This window comes from Staurois parvus, unplaced genomic scaffold, assembly GCF_062004578.1.
Source record: "Staurois parvus isolate SC_StPar_1 unplaced genomic scaffold, SC_StPar_1.0 ptg000105l, whole genome shotgun sequence".
In the NCBI taxonomy this organism is placed as follows: domain Eukaryota; kingdom Metazoa; phylum Chordata; class Amphibia; order Anura; family Ranidae; genus Staurois; species Staurois parvus.
The window spans coordinates 2243268-2263943 of record NW_028317901.1 but is presented as its reverse complement, the minus strand read 5'-3'; the positions used below and the strand labels follow the sequence as shown (position 1 = coordinate 2263943).

Here is a 20676-nt window from a genome sequence, read left to right as displayed (position 1 = left end):
AAATGTAGGCGGGGTCTGGACCGACTTCTTGTCGACTGCTCCAGGCTGTAAACCTATGGGGTTCTTGGGCTATGCCAGGCAGTCGGTGGGGCCACTCGCCCTAAACATGGGGTACCTTTTTTGCATGCAAATCAACCTTAAGGCATGACCCCAACTTAGAGAGGAGCCGTGCACTGCATGCAATGAATATACAGACTGAGTTCCAGTAGACGTTGTCCTGTGTCACTAGACACATGAGCCTGTGCCCACTCCAGCCATCCAGCGTAACTGTGCCACCTCAGTCCCAGTGACAGAATGGTGCCCTACCGTGCACCTAGCGTGGACCTCATGCATCCACATTACTAGTGCCCCTTCTCTTCCATATCATCTGGTGAGGCTGAGGGTCTCAGTAATGTTGGTCTGCTTTAGGATGCTATGGGAGACAGACCACTGGGGAAGAGGCCGGAGCAGTGACCCCCTCGCTACTTGAGGACATCATCACCTTACCCAGGCATCACGTTTATGACAGACAGCTTTTCATTTGACACTAGTCCGGTTACCGGTAGCAACTACTCTCTTCCTTCACTACAATGCTGAGTTAACCTCTTGCGACTGACTCACTTCAAACCTTGTATGTACGTGCTTTAACTGACCCAGAGTAGTGTAGTGTATCTGCCATGTGACTCTTATGCACCCCTTTAGTAACTTCAGGCCAGGGTTAGAAAAAGTTTAACAACTTTACTGAAAGTTCTGCAGCATAGCGGATTAAGTGCAAACAGTTCCATGTATCCATCCCTAACTAGCTACTCTAGAGTGTAGCTGCCCAAGCATACCTTGTAAAGGTGAGTTTATTACTTGGTACAAGTTCATGATGTGGCAGGAAAGTCTCAGACAGCTCCTAAATGGCTGCTGGCTATAAAGTGTTGCATCTTCTTCTGCATGCCTCTTGCTTCTATTCCCATGTGCATGGAGCTCTGTGAGCAGACCCCTCCCCCTAGTATTAACCCTTTGCTAACCTGGGCAGATTAGCTAACTCTGCTAACACAGAACCCACACCTGTAGGCAACCTGCCTACAAGACCACCCTATTGGGTTTTTCCCAATTGATCTGTGCTGTCGGCTATACATGGTAGCACTGATCAGTGTATACAGATAGTGGGGAAGTCAGAATACAAACCCTCAGGGGGATGAATTCCCCCATCCACATCAAGTGTGTGGATGGGGGAACCGGGTAATTTTTTTTTTTGCTCGACTCACTAGCTGAATGAATTAAAAAATGAACAGTGAATGCTGATACACACTGGCTGAAAATTGTCCAGTTCAGCAAGAACTGGACGATTTTCAGTCAGTGTGCACAGCTGTCTGTCCAAAAGAAGTCGGTCTAACATATGGCTTTTGTCAAAGGGACATGCTGGAAAACACACAGGCCCACTGCATTCAGAAAAAGTCCCCATGTGGAACCTTTCCCATTTATTGTATGTTCAAGATGTTTAAATATGTTTTTTTTAAAAGCTGTAAGCTAAGGCCCTGTTCACATCTGGCGATTTGGGATCATGGGTGGAAACGCCGCAATTCTGCCCATGGTTCCAAGTCCTACTGCAATCATGGCAAAACAAGGCACGTACGTTTGTGTGTCATTTATTTTTAATGGCGCCTCAAATGCAGTGCAATTTCACCACTGTTGTTGCAAGACAGAATCATGCGGTAATTGTGACATATTGCATCGAACAAAGCTTGTCGCCCAAAAAGGAGCAGGAGCTGCTTTCAGCAACAAGCTTCACGTTTGGTGGTTTGTCACGATTGCTGTGCAATAAACCACGCAGTGATCGTGGAGAAATCTCACTATGTTTGAGGCACCAATAAAAATAAATGCCACACAAACATGCATGCCATGATTGCAGTGCAATCTGGAATCACAGGCAGAATTGCGCCGATTCCACCCGTGATGCCAAATCTCTAGATCTGAACAAGGCTTTAAGCTTTTTAAATCGAACTAAAGGTGAATGTGACTATGAAACATTTTGTGACATTCATTGAAATGGTAACACATTAGAAGGTGGAATTAGAGCTGTGCAGGAATCTGTCTATACATAGCAGTGGTGCATTGCATTGAACAAAAGCTGAAATAACACCCTGCAGCCTAATGACCACTAGATGGCGATGACATCTCTCTTCAGGCCGCCTGTCAGGTTGGAACCTTTTTTCATATACCAGAACAATGAATGTCCATAATGATTACAGACTGGCCACACATGCCACAATCTCAGTGCAAAATCTATTGAGTTTGGCCAGACACGTGCGTATGAGATAACAGACACTGTATTACTTATATAGTGCCGTCAATTTACGCAGCACTACAATACATACATATATATTGTACATTCACATCAGTCCCTATCCCTCAAGGGGCGTACAATCTAAAGTCCCTAACTTACATACATATACTAGGGCCAATTTAGAAAGGATCCAATTAACCTACCAGCATGTCTTTGGAGTGTGGGAGGAAACTGGAGTACCCAAAGGAAACCCACACAGGCACAGGGAGAACATGCAAACTCCAGGCAGGAGGTGCCGTGGCTGGTATTTGAACCAATGACCCTAGTACTAGCCAGGCGGAAGTGCTGCCCAAGTTTATCATCAGAGATTTTAATTTTTGCACTAATCAACCTAAACTGAGTAGATTGTACAGTCATTCAGTAATGTATGCATGTAACTATACTAAGACCATAATGATATTTTTCACTTTTTTACTTTTCACATTCCTTTATATTCATTTATATCCATTTATATATTCCTGCACATTTGGAGGCAGGCCAGTGATGACTAGTGATAGACCAATATATCAGCCACAGAAAATTATTGGCCGAAAATAGGGGTATCAGTGTTTTGCCAATAGAAAAAAAAAGTGCTGATAATGATAATTGAGTTCAATGCAAAATCGCGTCCCATTGACTTCAATGCAAAATTGACTCTTTATGACTTTGTTGCAAAATTGCGTCCTATTGACTTTCATACAAAAATGTCCCTATTGTTTTCAATGCAAAATCACGTCTCATTAACTTCAATGCAAAATCACATCCCATGGACTGCAATGCAAAAAATGTCCCCCTTTTGGTGTCAATGCAGAATCACGTCCCATTGACTTCAAAGGGAACAAAATCACATCCCATTGACTTCAATGCAAAAACACCCCCTACTGACTTCAATGCAGAAACGCCTCTATTTAAGTTTTTTAATTTTTTATATATTTCATTTTATTTTCTGTCCAATTTTTGTTTGTTACTTTCAATAAGTTATTTTACTATACTGGATTGTATTTTCTAAATTCATATCAGGGCCCTCTGTTTCCTCTTGTACCAAATTGTATTGTAACTGTAATGTCTACATTCATTTTGTAAAGGCTGAGCAAACTGTTGGCGCTATATAAATCCTGTATAATAATAATATAATAAACTGCTAAATACCTTTTCTCATCAGCAGTTAGAGCAGTCTTGTTACTTCTACCAGTGTCCAGCAGAGCACTGGTTAAAGCTTGTAGCAAAAATGTCTTTCTGCTCTAGGAGGATGCAGAACACCTGACCTTTGTCTGGACAGTTCTGTTTGGCCCTGTGCTGATCACATGCACTCTCCCAAGAGGAAAAAAACCCTCTCTAGCGATACACACCAAACAGAGCATGTGCAGAGTGTCTCCACACGATGAGTCTTATTAGAAGATAAGAGGGAGACACTGGAAGAAGGGGAGGATCAGAGAAGACAAGATCAAACAGTATTTTTACACAATGCAGAGGATTAACCCCTTAGGTTCCACAGTGAGTATAACAAGCATGCTTTACTGCATATACAGACTGATTTTACTGTTGTGGGTTTAGTAACACTTTAAAACCACCCAACACCACATTAATTTAATCATCCTGGTTGATTGCAGCACCTTTTGTTAAAACAACAAAACAAATTCAGAAATGTCTCAGATGTTTCAGCAAAGTGAAAGCTGCCAATTTCCTCATCCCTATCTGCAATGATTGCAGTCAGGGAATTGTGCAGAGTAAACCAATCAACATGTTTGTTCCAGGTCAGTCACTCATTTAGTAGTGAAGCCAGCATCATAGTGACAGCTCCAAAGACCTCTAAATACAAAGTTAGCAGTGAAGACTCTCTTAGAGCTAGCTATACAGGCTTACTGTAAAGTGTAAATTCATGGTATATTAATAGCCATAGCAGCCCACTTGGCTGCTATGATGCCTGGGATGGGAGTGGGCCCCATTAGAGAGGTTGTTACAGAAAATGTCTGTGCAATAGGAAACATTTCCTTAGCTGTCTAAAGATGGCGAAACAATGTATGAATTTTGCCTGGTTCCTAATGAACGAACAAATTCACTTAGAGGCCCTGCTGGCCCCCTCCTTCCCTCCCAACCATCTTTATTGAAGATTTGAAGGAGCCGAACAGAACATTGTCGCAGAACAGTGGTTGCATCCAATTACATGCAGTTGCTGCTTGGATATTTTGACAGCCGGAGGGGTGGGCATTGCATAGCATAAAGCAATCTATTAGATTTTATTATGCTCAGCCCGCAGGCTGAACGAAAAGAGATCTGTTATGCAGGCCATAGATGGGGAGAAAAACTGCAGATTTTTCTTTTAAAAAACGAAAAATCGGTTGTTCAAGTGGCCGACGTTACCATCAATGGTAAAAAAAAAATCGGCCGATTTTCTACCCGTCTAGAGCTGGCAAAAAGTGTCCCTGCAGAGAGCTCTGCTATTTCTTTGACAGTTCTCTGACAGTTCCTTGACATTTATAGAAGTTGCAACAATGTATCTATTTGTTTCCATTTAGGATACAGATGTTTTTATTCGGAAACAAATAGATACAATGTTTCAACCGCTGTAAATGTCAAGGAACTGTCAGAGAACTGTCAGAAATAGCGGAGCTCTCTGCAGAGACACTTTTTGCTGGACTGGAATTCTTATTTTCATCCTACTTCTTCTTCTTCTTCTTCTTCATCCTCATCCTCTTCTTCTTCTTCTTCATCCTCATCCTCTTCTTCTTCTTCTTCATCCTCATCCTCTTCTTCATCTTCATCCTCATCCTCTTCTTCATCCCCATCCTCTTCTTCTTCATACTCATCCTCTTCTTCTTCATCCTCATCCTCTTCTTCTTCATCATCCTCTTCCTCCTCCTTCTTCTTCTTCTTCTTCCTCCTCATCCTCTTCTTCTTCATCATCATCATCCTCATCCTCTTCTTCTTCTTCTTCATCCTCATCCTCTTCTTCTTCTTCATCCTTATCTTCTTCTTCTTCTTCATCCTCATCTTCTTCTTCTTTTTCTTCATCCTCATCCTCTTCTTCTTCTTCTTCATCCTCATCCTCTTCTTCTTCATCATCCTCCTCCTCTTCTTCTTCTTCTTCTTCTTCTTCTTCATCCTCATCCTCTTCTTCTTCTTCTTCTTCTTCATCCTCATCCTCTTCTTCTTCCTCTTCTTCATCCTCATCCTCTTCTTCTTCATCATCATCATCCTCCTCTTCTTCTTCTTCTTCTTCTTCATCCTCATCCTCTTCTTCTTCATCATCCTCATCCTCTTCTTCTTCTTCCTCTTCTTCATCCTCATCCTCTTCTTCTTCCTCATCCTCATCCTCTTCTTCTTCATCATCCTCATCCTCTTCTTCTTCATCATCATCCTCATCCTCTTCTTCCTCTTCTTCTTCATCCTCATCTTCTTCTTCTTCATCATCCTCTTCTTCATCCTCATCCTCTTCTTCTTCTTCTTCTTCATCCTCATCCTCTTCTTCTTCTTCATCCTCTTCTTCCTCTTCTTCTTCTTCATCCTCTTCTTCATCCTCTTCCTCTTCTTCTTTTTCTTCTTTTTGTCTTCCTCTTGCAGGTCACTGCTCATGCGCAGATTTTTTATCGGTAAAAAATCGGCCGATTTGCCCACTAATTGCCGCGAAAATCGGCCGATCGGCAAAATCGGCCGATTTTTTTCCAACTTTACCAAAAAACAAAAACGGCCAAAATACCGAAAAACGGCCGACCAAATCGCCCACTAACGATCCGAAAATCGGCCGATTTTATTTTCGGACGAAAAATCGGCCGATTTTCGACCCGTCTATGGCCTGCATAAGTGTATGGCCGGCTTTATCATTGCAGATTTATTACTCTCTGCTATAGACTCAAACAACCCCTGTAAGCCTAATGCAGCAAAAGTCTCAGAGTTTCTCATCTGCTAAAACCTTTAAGTAGAATTCAAGGATAACCCTAATTAACCTAACACCTACAGTGAAGGAAATAAGTATTTGATCCCCTGCTGATTTGAATGTTTGCCCACTCACAAAGAAATGATCAGTCAAAAAATGAATGGTAGGTGTATTGTAACACTGACAGACAGAATAGCAACAAAAAAATGCAAAAGAAATGCATGTCTAACAAATTATGCATCTGATTTGCATGTTCATGAGGGAAATAAGTGTTTGATCCCCTTCACAAAATATGACTTAGTACTTTGTGGCAAATCCCTTGTTGGCAATCACAGAGGTCAGACGTTTTCTGTAGTTGGCCACCAGCTTTGCACACATCTCAGGAGGGATTTTGGTCCACTCCTCTTGGCAGATCCTCTCCAAGTCATTAAGGTTTGGTTGCTGACGTTTGGCAACTTGAACTTTCAGCTCCCTCCACAGATTTCAATTGGATTAAGGTCTGGAGACTGGCTAGGCCACTCCAGGACCTTAATGTGCTTCTTCTTGAGCCACTCCTTTGTTGCCTTGGCCATGTGTTTTGGGTCATTGTCATGCTGGAACACCCATCCACGACCCATTTACAATGCCCTGGCTGAGGGAAGAAAGTTCTAACCTAAGATTTGATGGTACATTGCCCCGTCCATCGTCTCTTTGATGTGGTGCAGTTGTGGTGTCCCCTTAGCAGAAAAACACCCCCAAAACAGAATGTTTCCACCGCCATGTTTAACAGTTGGGATGGTGTTCTTGGGGTCATAGGCAGCATTCCTGCTCCTCCAAACACGGCGAGTTGAGTTGATCCCAAACAGCACGATTTTGGTCTCATCTGACCACAACACTTACAACCAGTCTTCCTCTGCATCATTCAGATGTTCAGTGGCAAACTTCAGATGGGTCTGGACATGTGCTTTCTTGAGCAGAGGGACCTTGCGGGCACTGCAGGATTTCAATTCTTGTCGGCGTAGTGTGTTACCAATTGTTTTCTTGGTGACTGTGGTCACAGCTGCCTGGAGATCATTGACAAGATCCTCATGTGTAGTTCTGGGATGATTCCTCACTGTTCTCATGCTCATTGACACTCCATGAGGTGAGATCTTGCATGGTGCACCAGACCTAGGGAGACTGACAGTTGTTTCGTGCTTCTGCCATTTGTGAATGATTTCACCAACTGTTGTCACCTTCTCACCAAGCTGCTTGGCGATAGTTTTGTAGCCCAGTCCAGCCTTGTGTGGGTCTACAATCTTGTCCCTTACATCCTTGGACAGCTCTTTGGTCTTTGTCATGGTGGAGAGTTTGGAATCTGATTGTTTGATTGTTCCTGTTGACAGGTGTATTTTATACAGGTAACAAAATGAGATTACCAGCGCTCCCTAGGAGACTGCTTCTAATCTCAGCTTGTTACCTGTATGAAAGACACCTGGTAGCCAGAATTCCTGCTGAATGATAGGGGATCAAATACCTATTTCCCTCATGAACATGCAAATCAGTGCATCATTTGTTAGACATGCATTTCTTTTGAAGTTTTTGTTGCTATTCTGTCTCTCAGTGTTACAATACACCTACCATTCGATTTTTAGACTGATCATTTCTTTGTGAGTGGGCAAACATTCAAAATCAGCAGGGGATCAAATACTTAATTCCTTCACTATATGCTTGCTAACCTTTGTAATAAAGATGTGTATACTTATCTACACTATATTGCCAAAAATATTGGGACACCCCTCCAAATCATTAAATTTAGGTATTCCAATCACCTCCATGGCCACAGGTGTATAAAATCAAGTACCTAGGCATGCAGACTGCTTCTACAAATATTTGTGAAAGAATGGGTCGCTCTCTGGAGCTCAGTGAATTAAAACGTGGTACCGTGATAGATTGCCACCTGTGCCATAAGTCCATCCGTGAAATTTCCATGCTACTAAATATTCAACAGTCAACTGTTAGTGGTATTATAACAAAGTGGAAGAAACTGGGAACAACTTCTCCACTAAGTGGTAGGCTATGTAAAATGACAGGGCGGGGTCAGAGCATGCTGAAGCACACAGTGCACAGAAGTCGCCAACTGTCTGCAGAGTCAATAGCTAAAGCCCTCCAAACTTCATGTGGCCTTCAGATTAACACAACAGCAGTGCGTAGAGAGCTTCATGGAATGGGTTTCCATGGCCGAACAGCTGCATGCGAGCCTTACATCACCAAGTGCAATGCAAAGCGTCAGATGCAGTGGTGTAAAGAATGCCGCCACTGGACTCTAGAGCAATGGAGACATGTTCTCTGGAGTGACGAATCATGCTTCTCTGTCTGGCAATCCAATGGACGTGTCTGGTTTTGGCGGGTTGTCAGGAGAACAGTACTTGCCTGACTACATTGTGCCAAGTGTAAAGTTGGGTTGAGGGGGGAATATGGTGTGGTGTTGTTTTTTAGGGGTCGGGCTTGGCCCCTTAGTTCCAGTGAAGGTAACTCTTAAGGTGTCAGCATACAAGACAATTTGGAGAATTTCATGCTCCCAACTTTGTGGGAACAGTTTGGGGATGGCCCCTTCCTGTTCCAACATGACTGCACACCAGCGCACAAAGCAAAGTCCATAAAAACATGGAAGAGCGAGTTTGGGGTGGAGGAACTTGACTGGCTGCACAGAGTTCTGACCTCAACCCGACAGAACACCTTTGGGTTGAATTAGAGCAGAGACTGTGAGCCAGGCTTTCTCGTCCGATATCAGTGTCTGACCTCACAAATGCACTTCTGGAAGAATGGTCAAACATTCCCATTAACACACTCCTAAATCTTGTGGACAGATTTTCCAGAAGAGTTGAAGCTGTTATAGCTGCAAAGGGTGGGCCAACTCAATATTGAACTCTACGGACTAAGACTGGGATGCCATTAAAGTTCATGTGCGTGTAAAGGCAGGCGTCCCAATACTTTTGGCAATGTAGTGTATTTTCATGCTGCTCCAGTCCAGTCACAGGATCCCACCTGCGCCAGCCAAAGGCCAGCTACAGGGGAGAGGAGAGAGTACTCCGACAACGGCTGGTAAAGCCTGGAGCAGTGACATCACCCATGGGCTTCAATGGCCCTACTATTATTGGTGCGCTCTCCTCTTCCCTGCAGCTGTGCTGGCTGACACAGGGGAGCCAAGTCACATGACAGGACTGGAGCAGCATGAAAATAGGTAAGTAGATACATCTTACACAGGTTAGTCAGCATAGGTGTATGCAAGAGCAATAATACTTTTGTCACAATACAAAATATCATTATGGTTATTATTTTTGCTACTAAAACTATTATTTTATCCAAAGCACTGATTCCATGTAGTCCTGCTGCCTATTCTTGAATTAGGCATAGTTTATGTTAAAACCAGCAGCACCTTTTTTTCACAGTTGACCCTACCACAGATACTATAGGAAGAAAGAGAAAGCAAGTGATCTTTTCTTGAAAAGTTGACACTAGTACTGAGGTCCCCAACAAAATGTTGGATTCCACTCTCCTTCTTCACTGGAGGCAATGGTCACGTGGACAAATATAATCTGCAGATCTCAGCAGCCAGGACAATGGACAATACCAGGAATCTGAAAGAGCTTTTAAAACCTCCCCATTTTACCTTAAAGCAGAGTTCCACTCAACCTATCAAAAAATAAAAGTCAGCAGCTTCAAAAACTGTAGCTGCTGACTTTTAAAAAACAGATGCTTACCTGTCCCTCTGTCCCGTGGTGTGTCCCCCGCAGCTCATTTCCCCGGCCGTCCTGTATACCAGGAGGCCGGCATCTTCAGTGTGGGCACCTGGCTGTGACAGCTTGCGGCTTCACTGCCGGGTACTCATTGCGCATGTGTGAGTAGCGCTGTGCTTCATGAATGGTCCTGTAGTCTTCTGGGACCTGTCACGTGTCCCAGTAGACTACAGGGAGGGAGGACACCTTCCGCTTCCGATCGCCTAGGCGATCGGACCAGAAGTGGGAGCGGGAGCGGGAGCAGGAAATCTATGGCTTTACATACACTTTACCTGTAAGCCTCCTTTCACATGGGGTGGTCTCTGTCTTGATTAGCAGGGGATCTGTTTGCTGACAGAGCCCATAGGGATGAATGGACCATCTAATCAGGTTTGCCTGAAAAACTGACAGGCGGACCTGATTAGATCCTTCGTGTGAAAGGGACCTTAGGGTAGGGCAGCTTGAGGAGTGTCTATCTGAGGATATCAAATGGTCATCTCAGCTGATCTGATCACTTGGCTCCATCCACATGGTTCTCCCTGTAAATCATTCAGCTATATACTGCAATCAGGCTACATTTCTAACTCCAAAAATGTCCAAATCAACAAAGGAATAGCAACAAAATATTATATTTTGTTTGAACAATGAAGACAAACTTTCTCTTTTAAGTGATACTAATGGTTTAGATGTTTTGTTTTAAAAATAGCAAATATGCCATACTTACCTGCTCTGTGTAATGTTATTGCACAGAGCTGCCCCGATCCTCCTCTTCTCGGATCCCCTGCAGGTGCTCCTGACTCCTCCCACCTCCTGAGTGCCTGCAGAGAAAGCTGCTTGCTGCCAATGGCTCTCGATGGTGTGTCTGAGCCAATGAGTAGGGAAAAACCCAGGAGAGCTGCTGCTCTCGTGCACATTGCTGGATAGAGATCAGGCTCAGGTAACTATTAGGGGGGCTGAGGGGGGAGCTGAGCAATGAAGGTTTTTTTACCTTCATGCATAAACCTTCAACCTTTAAAACCATTGTAACATTGAAATAAATGGAGCTGCTAACAAGTCAAATCCATTCCAGTGTATACAGGAAATCATTTAAAATAACCTGTTGTATTATCATTGGTCCTCTTTCAGCGCAAATAAAATTCTATCTTGATTGCTCCCAAAAATGACTCATAGTTTCCTGCATTTTTAGAATTGTTTCTCTTTTACTATTGTGTTGTTGATAGTGAACCTGGAAAACACTATGGAATTAGCTGGTTCTTACTGATTTTTAAAGCTTGTTATTAACTTATTTTACTACTGAGTCTAAAGCAGAGAGGGGTTTGGTGCAGAAATATATTGTCTTTTTCTGCGCTGTGTTATTGTTTTGTATTTGATAAGACACACTGTGTTAAAGTAGATCTAAACTCAAAATAGATTTCCGATCTTAGGGGACATTTAGAAATTGATTTGTACCTAAGCAATATCCTGGAAAATCTATCCTTTGCTGTAAATTCTGATGGAAAAAAAGTGGTGCAATTCCATTCCTGACATGTGACTGTTCTAGAGCCTAATAATTTTATATTAGCTGTGTGAGATTATCTAAGGTGCTGCTAGCTCTGCGATCTGGAATGAGATTTGGTAGTGCCCCTACATTTGTGCTCACTGTTCTCCTTGCTGGAGAGAAAGCTGTACAGGAAGACCTGAAGTCAAGCATATCTCTGTTTCTGCTTCATCCATTCCCTGGATACGTGCTTTCTGCACTTCCTGCTGCTTCCTGATCAATCTTCCACCAGTCATTGGGGAAGGGATGGGGACAGCTCTGACATAAAGTTGAAAAGCTTTATTCCTTTACCAAGATGGACAGTTTCAAAGCCTGTTATGACACAAAGCATTGCTAGTCAGTAATGGGAAAAAGATCAGCTGTAGAAAACCTGCAGGCATCACTGGTGATTAGTAGTCTGCTCTCTGCTTGCCTTATTTTGGGCACAGCTTCCACAGAACAGGTTCTCTTTAAAACAACTTGCTGTCTTCCCTATAGCAGGGTGGGCGTTCTGTACAAATTCACACACACACACAGTTGCAAGAAAAAGTATGTGAACCCCTTGGGATTACGTGGAGTTTTGAACACAGTCTGCTGAACATAATACTACACAAACATTAGATGTTGCCATGGTTTAATTGCACATAACATGTAAACATTCACAGTGCAGGGAGGAAAAAGTATGTGAACCTTTAGACTTAATAACTGGTTGACCCTCCTTTGGCAGCAATAACCTCAACCAAACGTTTCCTATAGTTGCAGATCAGACCTGCACAACGATCTGGAGTAATTTTGGACTACTCCTCTTCACAAAACTGTTTCAGTGTAGCAATATTCTTGGGATGTCTGGTGTGAATCGCTCTCTTAAGGTCATGCCACAGCATTTCAATCGGGTTGAGGTCAGGACTCTGACTAGGCCACTCCAGAAGGCATATTCTCTGCTGTTGCAGCCATTGTTTTGTTGAATTACTTGTATGCTTTGGGTCATTGTCCTGTTGCATCACCCATCCTCTGCGGAGCTTCAGTTGGCGGACAGATGGTCGTACATTTAGACTCCTTCCAGCTTCCAGCCGGACAACGACCCTAAACATACAGCCAGAGCTACAATGGAGTGGTTTAGATCAAAGTATATTCATGTATTCAAGTATATGGCCCAGTCAAAGTCCAGACCTAATCCAATTGAGAATCTGTGGCAAGACTTGAAAATTTCTGTTTACAGACGCTCTCCATCCAATCTGACAGAGCTTGAACTATTTTGCAAAGAAGAATGGACAAAAATTTCACTCTCTAGATGTGCAAAGCTGGTAGAGACATACCCAAAAAGAAGTGCATCTGTAATTGCAGTGAAAGGTGGTTCTTCAAAGTATTGACTCAGGGGGGCTGAATACAAACGCATGCCACACTTTTCAGATATTTGTAAAACATTTTGAAAACCATTTGTCATTTTCCTTCCACTTCAAAATTGTGCCACTTTCTGTTGGTCTATCACATACAATCCCAATAAAATACATTTACATTTTTGGTTGTAACATGACAAAATGTGGAAAATTTCAAGGGGTATGAATACTTTTTCAAGGCCCTGTAACTGCTATTGTTATTATCAACTAAAAAAGCAAATTTTCCCTTATTCAATAACATCAAGGAAGTCCCAGTATCAAAGTTAAACTAAATCAGAGAGAGGCACTGACCAGATCTTACTGACTAATAATGGTAACAGCCGATGTCTTGTAATATCCATAAGGCAGAATTTATACAACCCTCACATATTCCAAAACAGATTGCCTCTTACCTGATCTTTCTGTGAATGGCCTCCTTGAGGTGACACACTGCGCTTTCCTTCATTCGAAGATTCATACCCCTCATATTCTTGATCTACAGAAATTGCAGGTAAATTGTACCGTGACCTTGGAGTTGGATTATCAGTTTGCACAAGGATTGACCTGGTAGTTTCTGACTTGGATATGCTGGATTTAGAACTAGGTATTCTAGGTGTGACATTTTGATGAATGCTTTGCTGAAGCTGGTCAGTTCCGAGGGTTTCAGTTTGAGAGTTCCTGGTTCCTATGACAGGTGGTATAGGAGGGGCTGACTCTGGAATTTCCTCAATTTTTGGAGGCTGGTATTCCCTAAAGCATACATTATATGCTAGGCGTCCACAGTGCATTGCCAAATGATCACCTCCAACTCTTAGAAGTGCCAGTACTCCCTGATAATTGTAAAGTGGCTCAAAGGGTGCTGCACGCAGATTAATGCGAGGCTGATTTGTTCGAGGGTAGATGGCAAATAATGCTTGTCCAACGATTTTGCTTGACTTAAGAAGACCTGTTCCAAACTTGAGCACATCAATAGACAGTCTGACATCATGGTGTTTATCATTTTTACACAGTCCTAGAAAAAAAAAGAGCAGAAGTGTAATAAATTAGTTTAAAATAATATCTTATATAATAATATCTGATTTATATTATATTATTTATAAATAATATTTGATTTATTTGCTTCTACCTAAGATTTTACATTATTATATACAAGTGAGATCCAACATCAGAAGGGTTAACACCTTGAAATTTACAAGATAAAGATTTTCAGTTAGATCCTAGCTGTATCCCCTAGTAATAATAACAACTTTTAGTATACCAATCCCCTCACATCAATTCCTGGCAAATTTTACCATAGAGACATACTTAGGCACTTTTGACAGGTACCCACTCCCAATTCCGGTCAGATGCGCTGCGGTGATTTGAGCCAGAAGTTTAGACCCCCCTCCTTCCCTTGCAGCCTTCTGGGACACTTCACAGGTCCCATAAGACTGCGGGATCATTCACAAAACGTAGCGTAGGTAGGTAGGTAGGAACCTGACTGTGAAGTTTTCCCTTACTTAAGATGCCGGCACCTGCACCCAAAGCCAATTGAAGAATTGACTCGGGTGAGGACATTGCTGGATCCCTTAACAGTTAAGCGTCCTTATATTAAAAATCAGCAGCTACAGTATTTGTAGTCGTTGACTTTTAATTTTCTGGGGGGAGCCTGGAGCTCCGCTTTAAGTTTCAAGAACTCAGTGTCCTTCTCTTAGAGCTTCAACTCGCCAAAGCTGATACCCACCTACCTGAACAAGAGAAATATTTGGTGCACTAAAAAGAAAAAGACCAGATGTATAATGTGATGGCCAAAGATGGTTAAGGGATAATCTAACAATGCTTGACTCAGTGGCAGCCGATTCAAAAAGAGCTAGAAGAGACTCTGTGTAAACCATAAAAGAGAGAGAAGAAGCGCCATCTAAGTGCAGCAATATAAGCAAATAATTTATTTCCACAAAATTGGCAACTCACAATAGTAGTAATCAAATGAAAGCTTGTCAAAGTGGAGTAAACCGCTGTACAACTTCTGGCCGGTCCTGCTGCAGGCAGTTCTCCAAAGCACTGTCCTTGGCTGTGCTGGTGGTTACCAGTACTTCCTGGTTAGTGGGGATCATAAGGGAAGACGGGAGTTATGTGAACTCCAGGTATAGCAGCAGTAGGCATGGCATGCATTCGGGCCATGTTACCTAGAGTTACTTAGATACCGCTCATGGGGTTAACCCAATGGGCAGCACAGTGGCTAAATGGCTAGCACTTCTGCCTGGCAGTACTAGGGTCAGTGGTTTGAATCCCAGCCACGGCACCTCCTGCCTGGAGTTTGCATGTTCTCCCTGTGCCTGCGTGGGTTTCCTCTGGTTTTCTCCCACACTCCAAAGACATGCTGGTAGGTTAATTGGATCCTGTCTAAATTGGCCCTTGTATATGAAGGTGAGTTAGGGACCTTATATTGTATGCCCCTTGAGGGTTAGGGACTGATGTGAATGTACAATATATATGTAAAATTGCTGTGTAAATTTTCAGCGCTATATAAGTACCTAAAATAAATAGTCTCAAAGTTACCTTATGGTATACAGGAAAACTGGGCTTCATTTGGATCAAGGTACATGGAAGAAAAGAAAATTTCCCTTCCTCCCTTTTCCTACGTATGTGAGTTCATTAAGTGAATTGCAGATTATTACTACTATTTATTATACAGGATATATATAGCGCCAACAGTTTGTTTAGCGCTTTACAAAATGAAGGCAGACACTACAGTTAGAATACAATTTTGAACAAGAGGAATCAGAGGGCCCTGCTTGGTAAAGCTTACAATCTAAGAGATAATAAGAATGATCCAAGTTTCTTCTTTGGGATGTCCAACCCTTTTGGTCCACCTTCTACAAGGCCTTCAAGCTCACGCATTCTACACAGAGACGGCAGAGGTCCTGAGCCTGTGAAAAGGACCAATATCCTACCTGAAAAGCCTGATCAGAACAAGAAAATCGCCAATGTCCCATACATAACAAACCACACCCACTTAGGAAGTGCATTGACTTCAGAAAGAATCTCCTGCAAGAATGCAGAGATCAGAGTGGTCTTTGACTCAAGTGCTCGATATGAAGATATTTTCCTCATTGATGTCCTTCTCACTGGGCCTAATGTGAGCAACAACTTTACAGGAGTTTTACTCCACTTCAGGTAAGAGCCAGTTGATTTTATGGCAGACATTCAGCGAATGTCCCATTGTTTCATTGTTTGAGAACACAACAGAAACTTCTTCAGGTTCTGATGGAATTTAAATAACTTATCATGATTCACTCTGGTTCTACCCCCTCAATTCCAAAAAAAGTTGGGATGCTGTGTAAAATCTACGTAAACGGAATGCAATGATTCACAAAGAAACATATTTTATTCACAATAGAAAGCATAATAAATGTTTAAACTTAGAAAAATTTACACTTTTAAGAAAGAATGAAGTAATTTTAAATAGATGGCAGAAACAATTCTTAAAATAGTTGGGACAGGGCCATGTTTACCAAGGTTTAGCATCCCCTCTTCTTATAACAACAATCTGACTGCACTTCAAATGTCTGGGAACTGAGGAGACTAGTTGCTGGAGTTTTGGGAGGAATGTTGTCCCATTCTTGCCTGATATAGGATTCTAACTAGTCAACATTCCTGTTTTTTTATTATTTGTTTACAAGGTGCACCAAATATTTCCCATTGGTGAAAGGTCTGGACTGCAGACAGGCCAGTCAAGCACCTGGACACTTCTATTACAAAGCCATGCTGTTGCCATAGTTGCAGCTGTCCTGCTGAAATATGCGAGGCCTTTCCTGAAAAAGATGTCGTCTGGATGGGAGCATATGCTGCTTTAAAACCTGGGTATATCTTTCAGCATTGATGGTGACTTTCCAAAATCATGGCTATTTTTAATGCAGTGTTGTCTGACAGCCCGAAGAAGACAGGCATCCAATATTACGTTTTGACCTTGTCCCTTGACCGGATTACACCAGATTCTTGGAATCTTTTGATGATATTATGTACTGTAGATGATAATATACTGTGTTTAAAGTCATTGCAATTTTGCATTGAGGAATATTATTCTAAAATTGTTTGGCAATTTTTGGATGCAGCTTTTCACAGTTTGGTGAATCTCTGCCCATCTTTACTTCTGAGACACTCTAAAAGTTCTCTAAGATGCTCTTTTTATACTAGTTATGTTACTGACCTGTTACCAATTCACCTAATTAATTTCAAAATGTTTTTCTCAGTTTAAAAAAATGTATGTTTTATATTTTCTTTTGTGAATAAAATATGGGTTTATGAGATTTGCAAATTATTGCATTTTGTTTTTATGTAGATTTTACACAGCGTCCAAATTTGTTTGGAATTGGGGTTGTACATTTGAACTAGTTCATTATGAGTCTGATAAGGAAATAATAGCTAATACCTTTACACTCGGCACCTCTGTGAAGTCAAAAGTGAGGCTGAGTTCTCAATATTTTGAATGCTTTTTAAGGCTTTGTTCACACCTAAGCAGTTTGCTTTTTGTCCGTTTTTCAGTGCCTTTCTCAGTTAGTTTTACATTTTTCTACATGCATTATTGATGCGTTTTTGACGCGTTTGCGTTTTGTTCAGCTTTCTTTTTTTTTTTAAAGTGGAATTTTTTTTTCTTTTTGCTGGACAGAATAAAAATTCAAAATGTGGCAAAACGTGGCGAAAACACACTGCCATGCATTTCAGCAGAATCCCTATTGAACTCTATTGTAGCAAAACTGCTGCTTTTTGCTTTTAAAAAAGTCCCTGACCCTTTCCAAAACCGCAGCAGCTCAAAAAAGCATAGATGTGAACATGTTCCATAGGAAACCATGTTAAATGAACTGTAGTGCGTTTCTGCAAAAAGCACTAAAAACGCATTGGTGTGAACGGAGCCTAAAGTGGTCTTCTCTTGTATGAGCTATCACATGACTTATCCATGTTGCTAATCAATTTGCAACCAATACTGAGGACCATAAAGAGTGTTGTGGATGGCACATCTGTAAAGGGCTTCCCACCATCAAGGAAAACTCACAAGCAGAAAAGGTCAGCATTTAATGTTTTCTACATTGAGTGTATTCACAAGAAGCTGATAACATATCAAAGGGATGATAGCCAGCCACCAACAGACATGAATGTGTGAAGGTGGCTGTGTGCAGCTATGCGGTGTTACTTGCGTAAACTGGTGCATGGACACAGACTGCTCTACAAATTGAACGCAATTATTGATCACGACAAGTTACTTCGAGTTAAAGGTTGCATAGGGAAGTCCTGCATGTCCAGTGAGGAATAGAATCTCCTTATTATACAAGGTCAACATCACATCACTGCACTGCTGGTTCAACATCACCACAAGCAAATTCGGCACCTTGCCAATGTCTTCTGGAGTCATTGGAAGAAGAAATACCTTTACAGCCTTCAACTTACAAGGGGGAAACACAGTCCTCTTGAAAAAAAAGGATGCCCACCGGAACCATTGGCCTTTGGGTCTTGTTACAAAGACTGAACTGGAAAAGTTCGGAAGGTAGAAGTCAAGGTAATTAAGGAAGGATCAGCGACTCTACAGGACTGTCAATGAACTGGTGCTTCTTTTGACAAAGGAAGAGAATTAATCTTCTATCTAAACCAATAACTTGATTCAAAGGCAGGAAAGATTTATTGGTGCATGTTGTTGCCTGCCCCTCTGAAGATAGATTCGTGAACTGTATTCTCTGACATCTTACAGACACCAGTAGTGAATTTCAAGTTTTACAGTATGTTAATGTTTGCGTGATTATTCTTGTGTTATTATTTTGTTCTGCATATATATATATATATATATATATATATATATATTATTTTTTTTTTTAAACAAAATTTGAGGTGCTTATTGACCTCTAAATTTCCGTTAGCTTTTTTATAACTCATACGGTGCCATTTCTATTATTACTTCCCTTGTCCATTCCATTGCAAAAATGTTTGTAAAGCAATTTCACAGCATATCAAGCCCAGGCAGACATCTTACACTGATTCTGTATCACAAAGCACCTAGGTTAAAATACTGTACTTTGCTTCTCTCTTGCAAACGGACAAAATAATTTCAGCTTTATGCAGATAAGCACATTTGCCCGCACAGGGCTGTATATTATTGTGCCCGCATGTGTTGGTGCTGCATGCAGCCACAGATAGACATGCATGTGTGAAGGAGGCTGTGTACAGCTATGTGGTGTTACTTGCGTAAAATGGTACATGGACACAGACGCAATGTCCCAAACGCAGGGTCCCTTTGTGCGAGTAGCATTTTGATGATGTTGGACAAGTAAAAGTGCCCGTGTGCATGAAGCCTTACTGATGTTTATGATGTAAAAAAACTTACACAGACTGTTTTTGTTTGTGTGCAGGAGACCTGGAAATGCTAACATACCCCTTATTTTCATATACAAAGGAATCAGATCATTGTTTGAATACATTACCTTTTGGCAGGACAAAGAAGAAGACATTCTTTTCAAATGCGAGTGTGTCTGCGAGATCTTCTTGCTCTGCAATGTCAGTCTCGGCCTGGTTAGTCTCAGTCATGTTCCCATAGTTGACTCTCACGGTGACCCCATCCACTGAGTTATCTAGCAAAGGGTTCTCCACACGAAGGTGTAGTTGGTACCGTCCAGGCTCGTTAAATTGGGCATCCAGGAGCTGGAACTCTAAAGATAACAGCTTGTCCTCTAGCCGCAGGCGAGGAGGCCCAGGTGGGACAGCAGGTGGTGCAGCTGGAACTGGCATGTTTGGAATAGAAAATCACACATCCATACATTTCATATTCACTTGCTCCTTTTCTATACAGTCTTCTGTCTGTATGCTTTTCTCACCCCCCTCCCACTCTATTTTTTTTCCTGTCCTTGCGAAAAATTTGTACACCTGTAGGGAGTGGCAGTGAGGGAAGGATCACATTCACCTGGATGCCGTTTGTTTGGGACAAACCAGGTTACCTGGTGACCTAAGTCAATGAACTGACTTTATGTCTATCTGTCCCGTCCCTTTAGGAAAGAAAGGTTAAAAAAATCACTTCCCCGTTTTTGTAAATGCTATACAAGATCTTCACAATAGCAAGCAGATTTATACTTTGCAACCAAATAGGACAGTGCATGTCATCTATGAATGGTGGGCTATTACCAGGTGTTACTTGGGGCACATTTACAAAGACCTATGTGAAATTCATGTACATTTGCTGCATGTGATCTGTGCTCTTAGCAATATTAATATGTAATGTAAAGTACAGCAATGTGATTTTTAGTTGCATCTGGAGCAAATGTGTAATGTAGAACTTATTGATTTAGCATGCATTCTGATTACTGTATTTCTAACTTTTTTATCAAGTACCAATTGCATTATGAATGTATATAATAATAAATTTTCATATGTAAACATATATTATAATTATAATTTAATTTTAATAACTTGATTGTGAACAGCCTATTCTTTTGTTGTATGAATAGCTAAAACATAGTCCCTGCTGGACAGATTCACCATCATCATCACCATTCACCAGATTTGAAAATCTCTTCAACAGAGCACAGGCAGAAAAGAATAAACTCATTGGGGTTTTGTGATCAATCTGAATTTATTGGTTTTATATGGACATTGTAGAATATTGTACAAAACATTCAGGCAAAGAGAAAAACGTACTGATGAGCCGAATGTACGTTAAATTGGCTCAGCAAACATGCGAAAACTTTGAGAGCCCAATCTGAACCCCATTAAAATCAATAGGAATTGAATGTTTTAAAACAGTAATTTTTCTAGGCTAATGGATAAGGAATTGTGAAACATATGGCATAGGGGCTTTGTACCAAAGCAAAAAAAAATATATATATATTTAGCGGGGAGCAGCAATTTTAGTAACGCTTAAG

At 41.5% G+C, this 20676-nt stretch overlaps 1 protein-coding gene across 1 annotated transcript in view; it reads right to left on the bottom strand.

The window, feature by feature from the left end:
* The window catches only part of CCDC33 (coiled-coil domain containing 33), a 141373-nt gene extending 121788 nt beyond the window's left edge, over positions 1 to 19585 (bottom strand). Inside the window, exons 1-2 of the mRNA XM_089671381.1 lie at positions 19246 to 19585; positions 13210 to 13808 (exon numbers count right to left, since the gene is read on the bottom strand). Of these exons, the coding sequence (XP_089527507.1) occupies positions 13210 to 13808; positions 19246 to 19549 (903 nt within the window). The 5' untranslated portion in view covers positions 19550 to 19585. The remainder of the gene's footprint in view (positions 1 to 13209; positions 13809 to 19245) is intronic.
* Positions 19586 to 20676: the final 1091 nt, after the last annotated feature.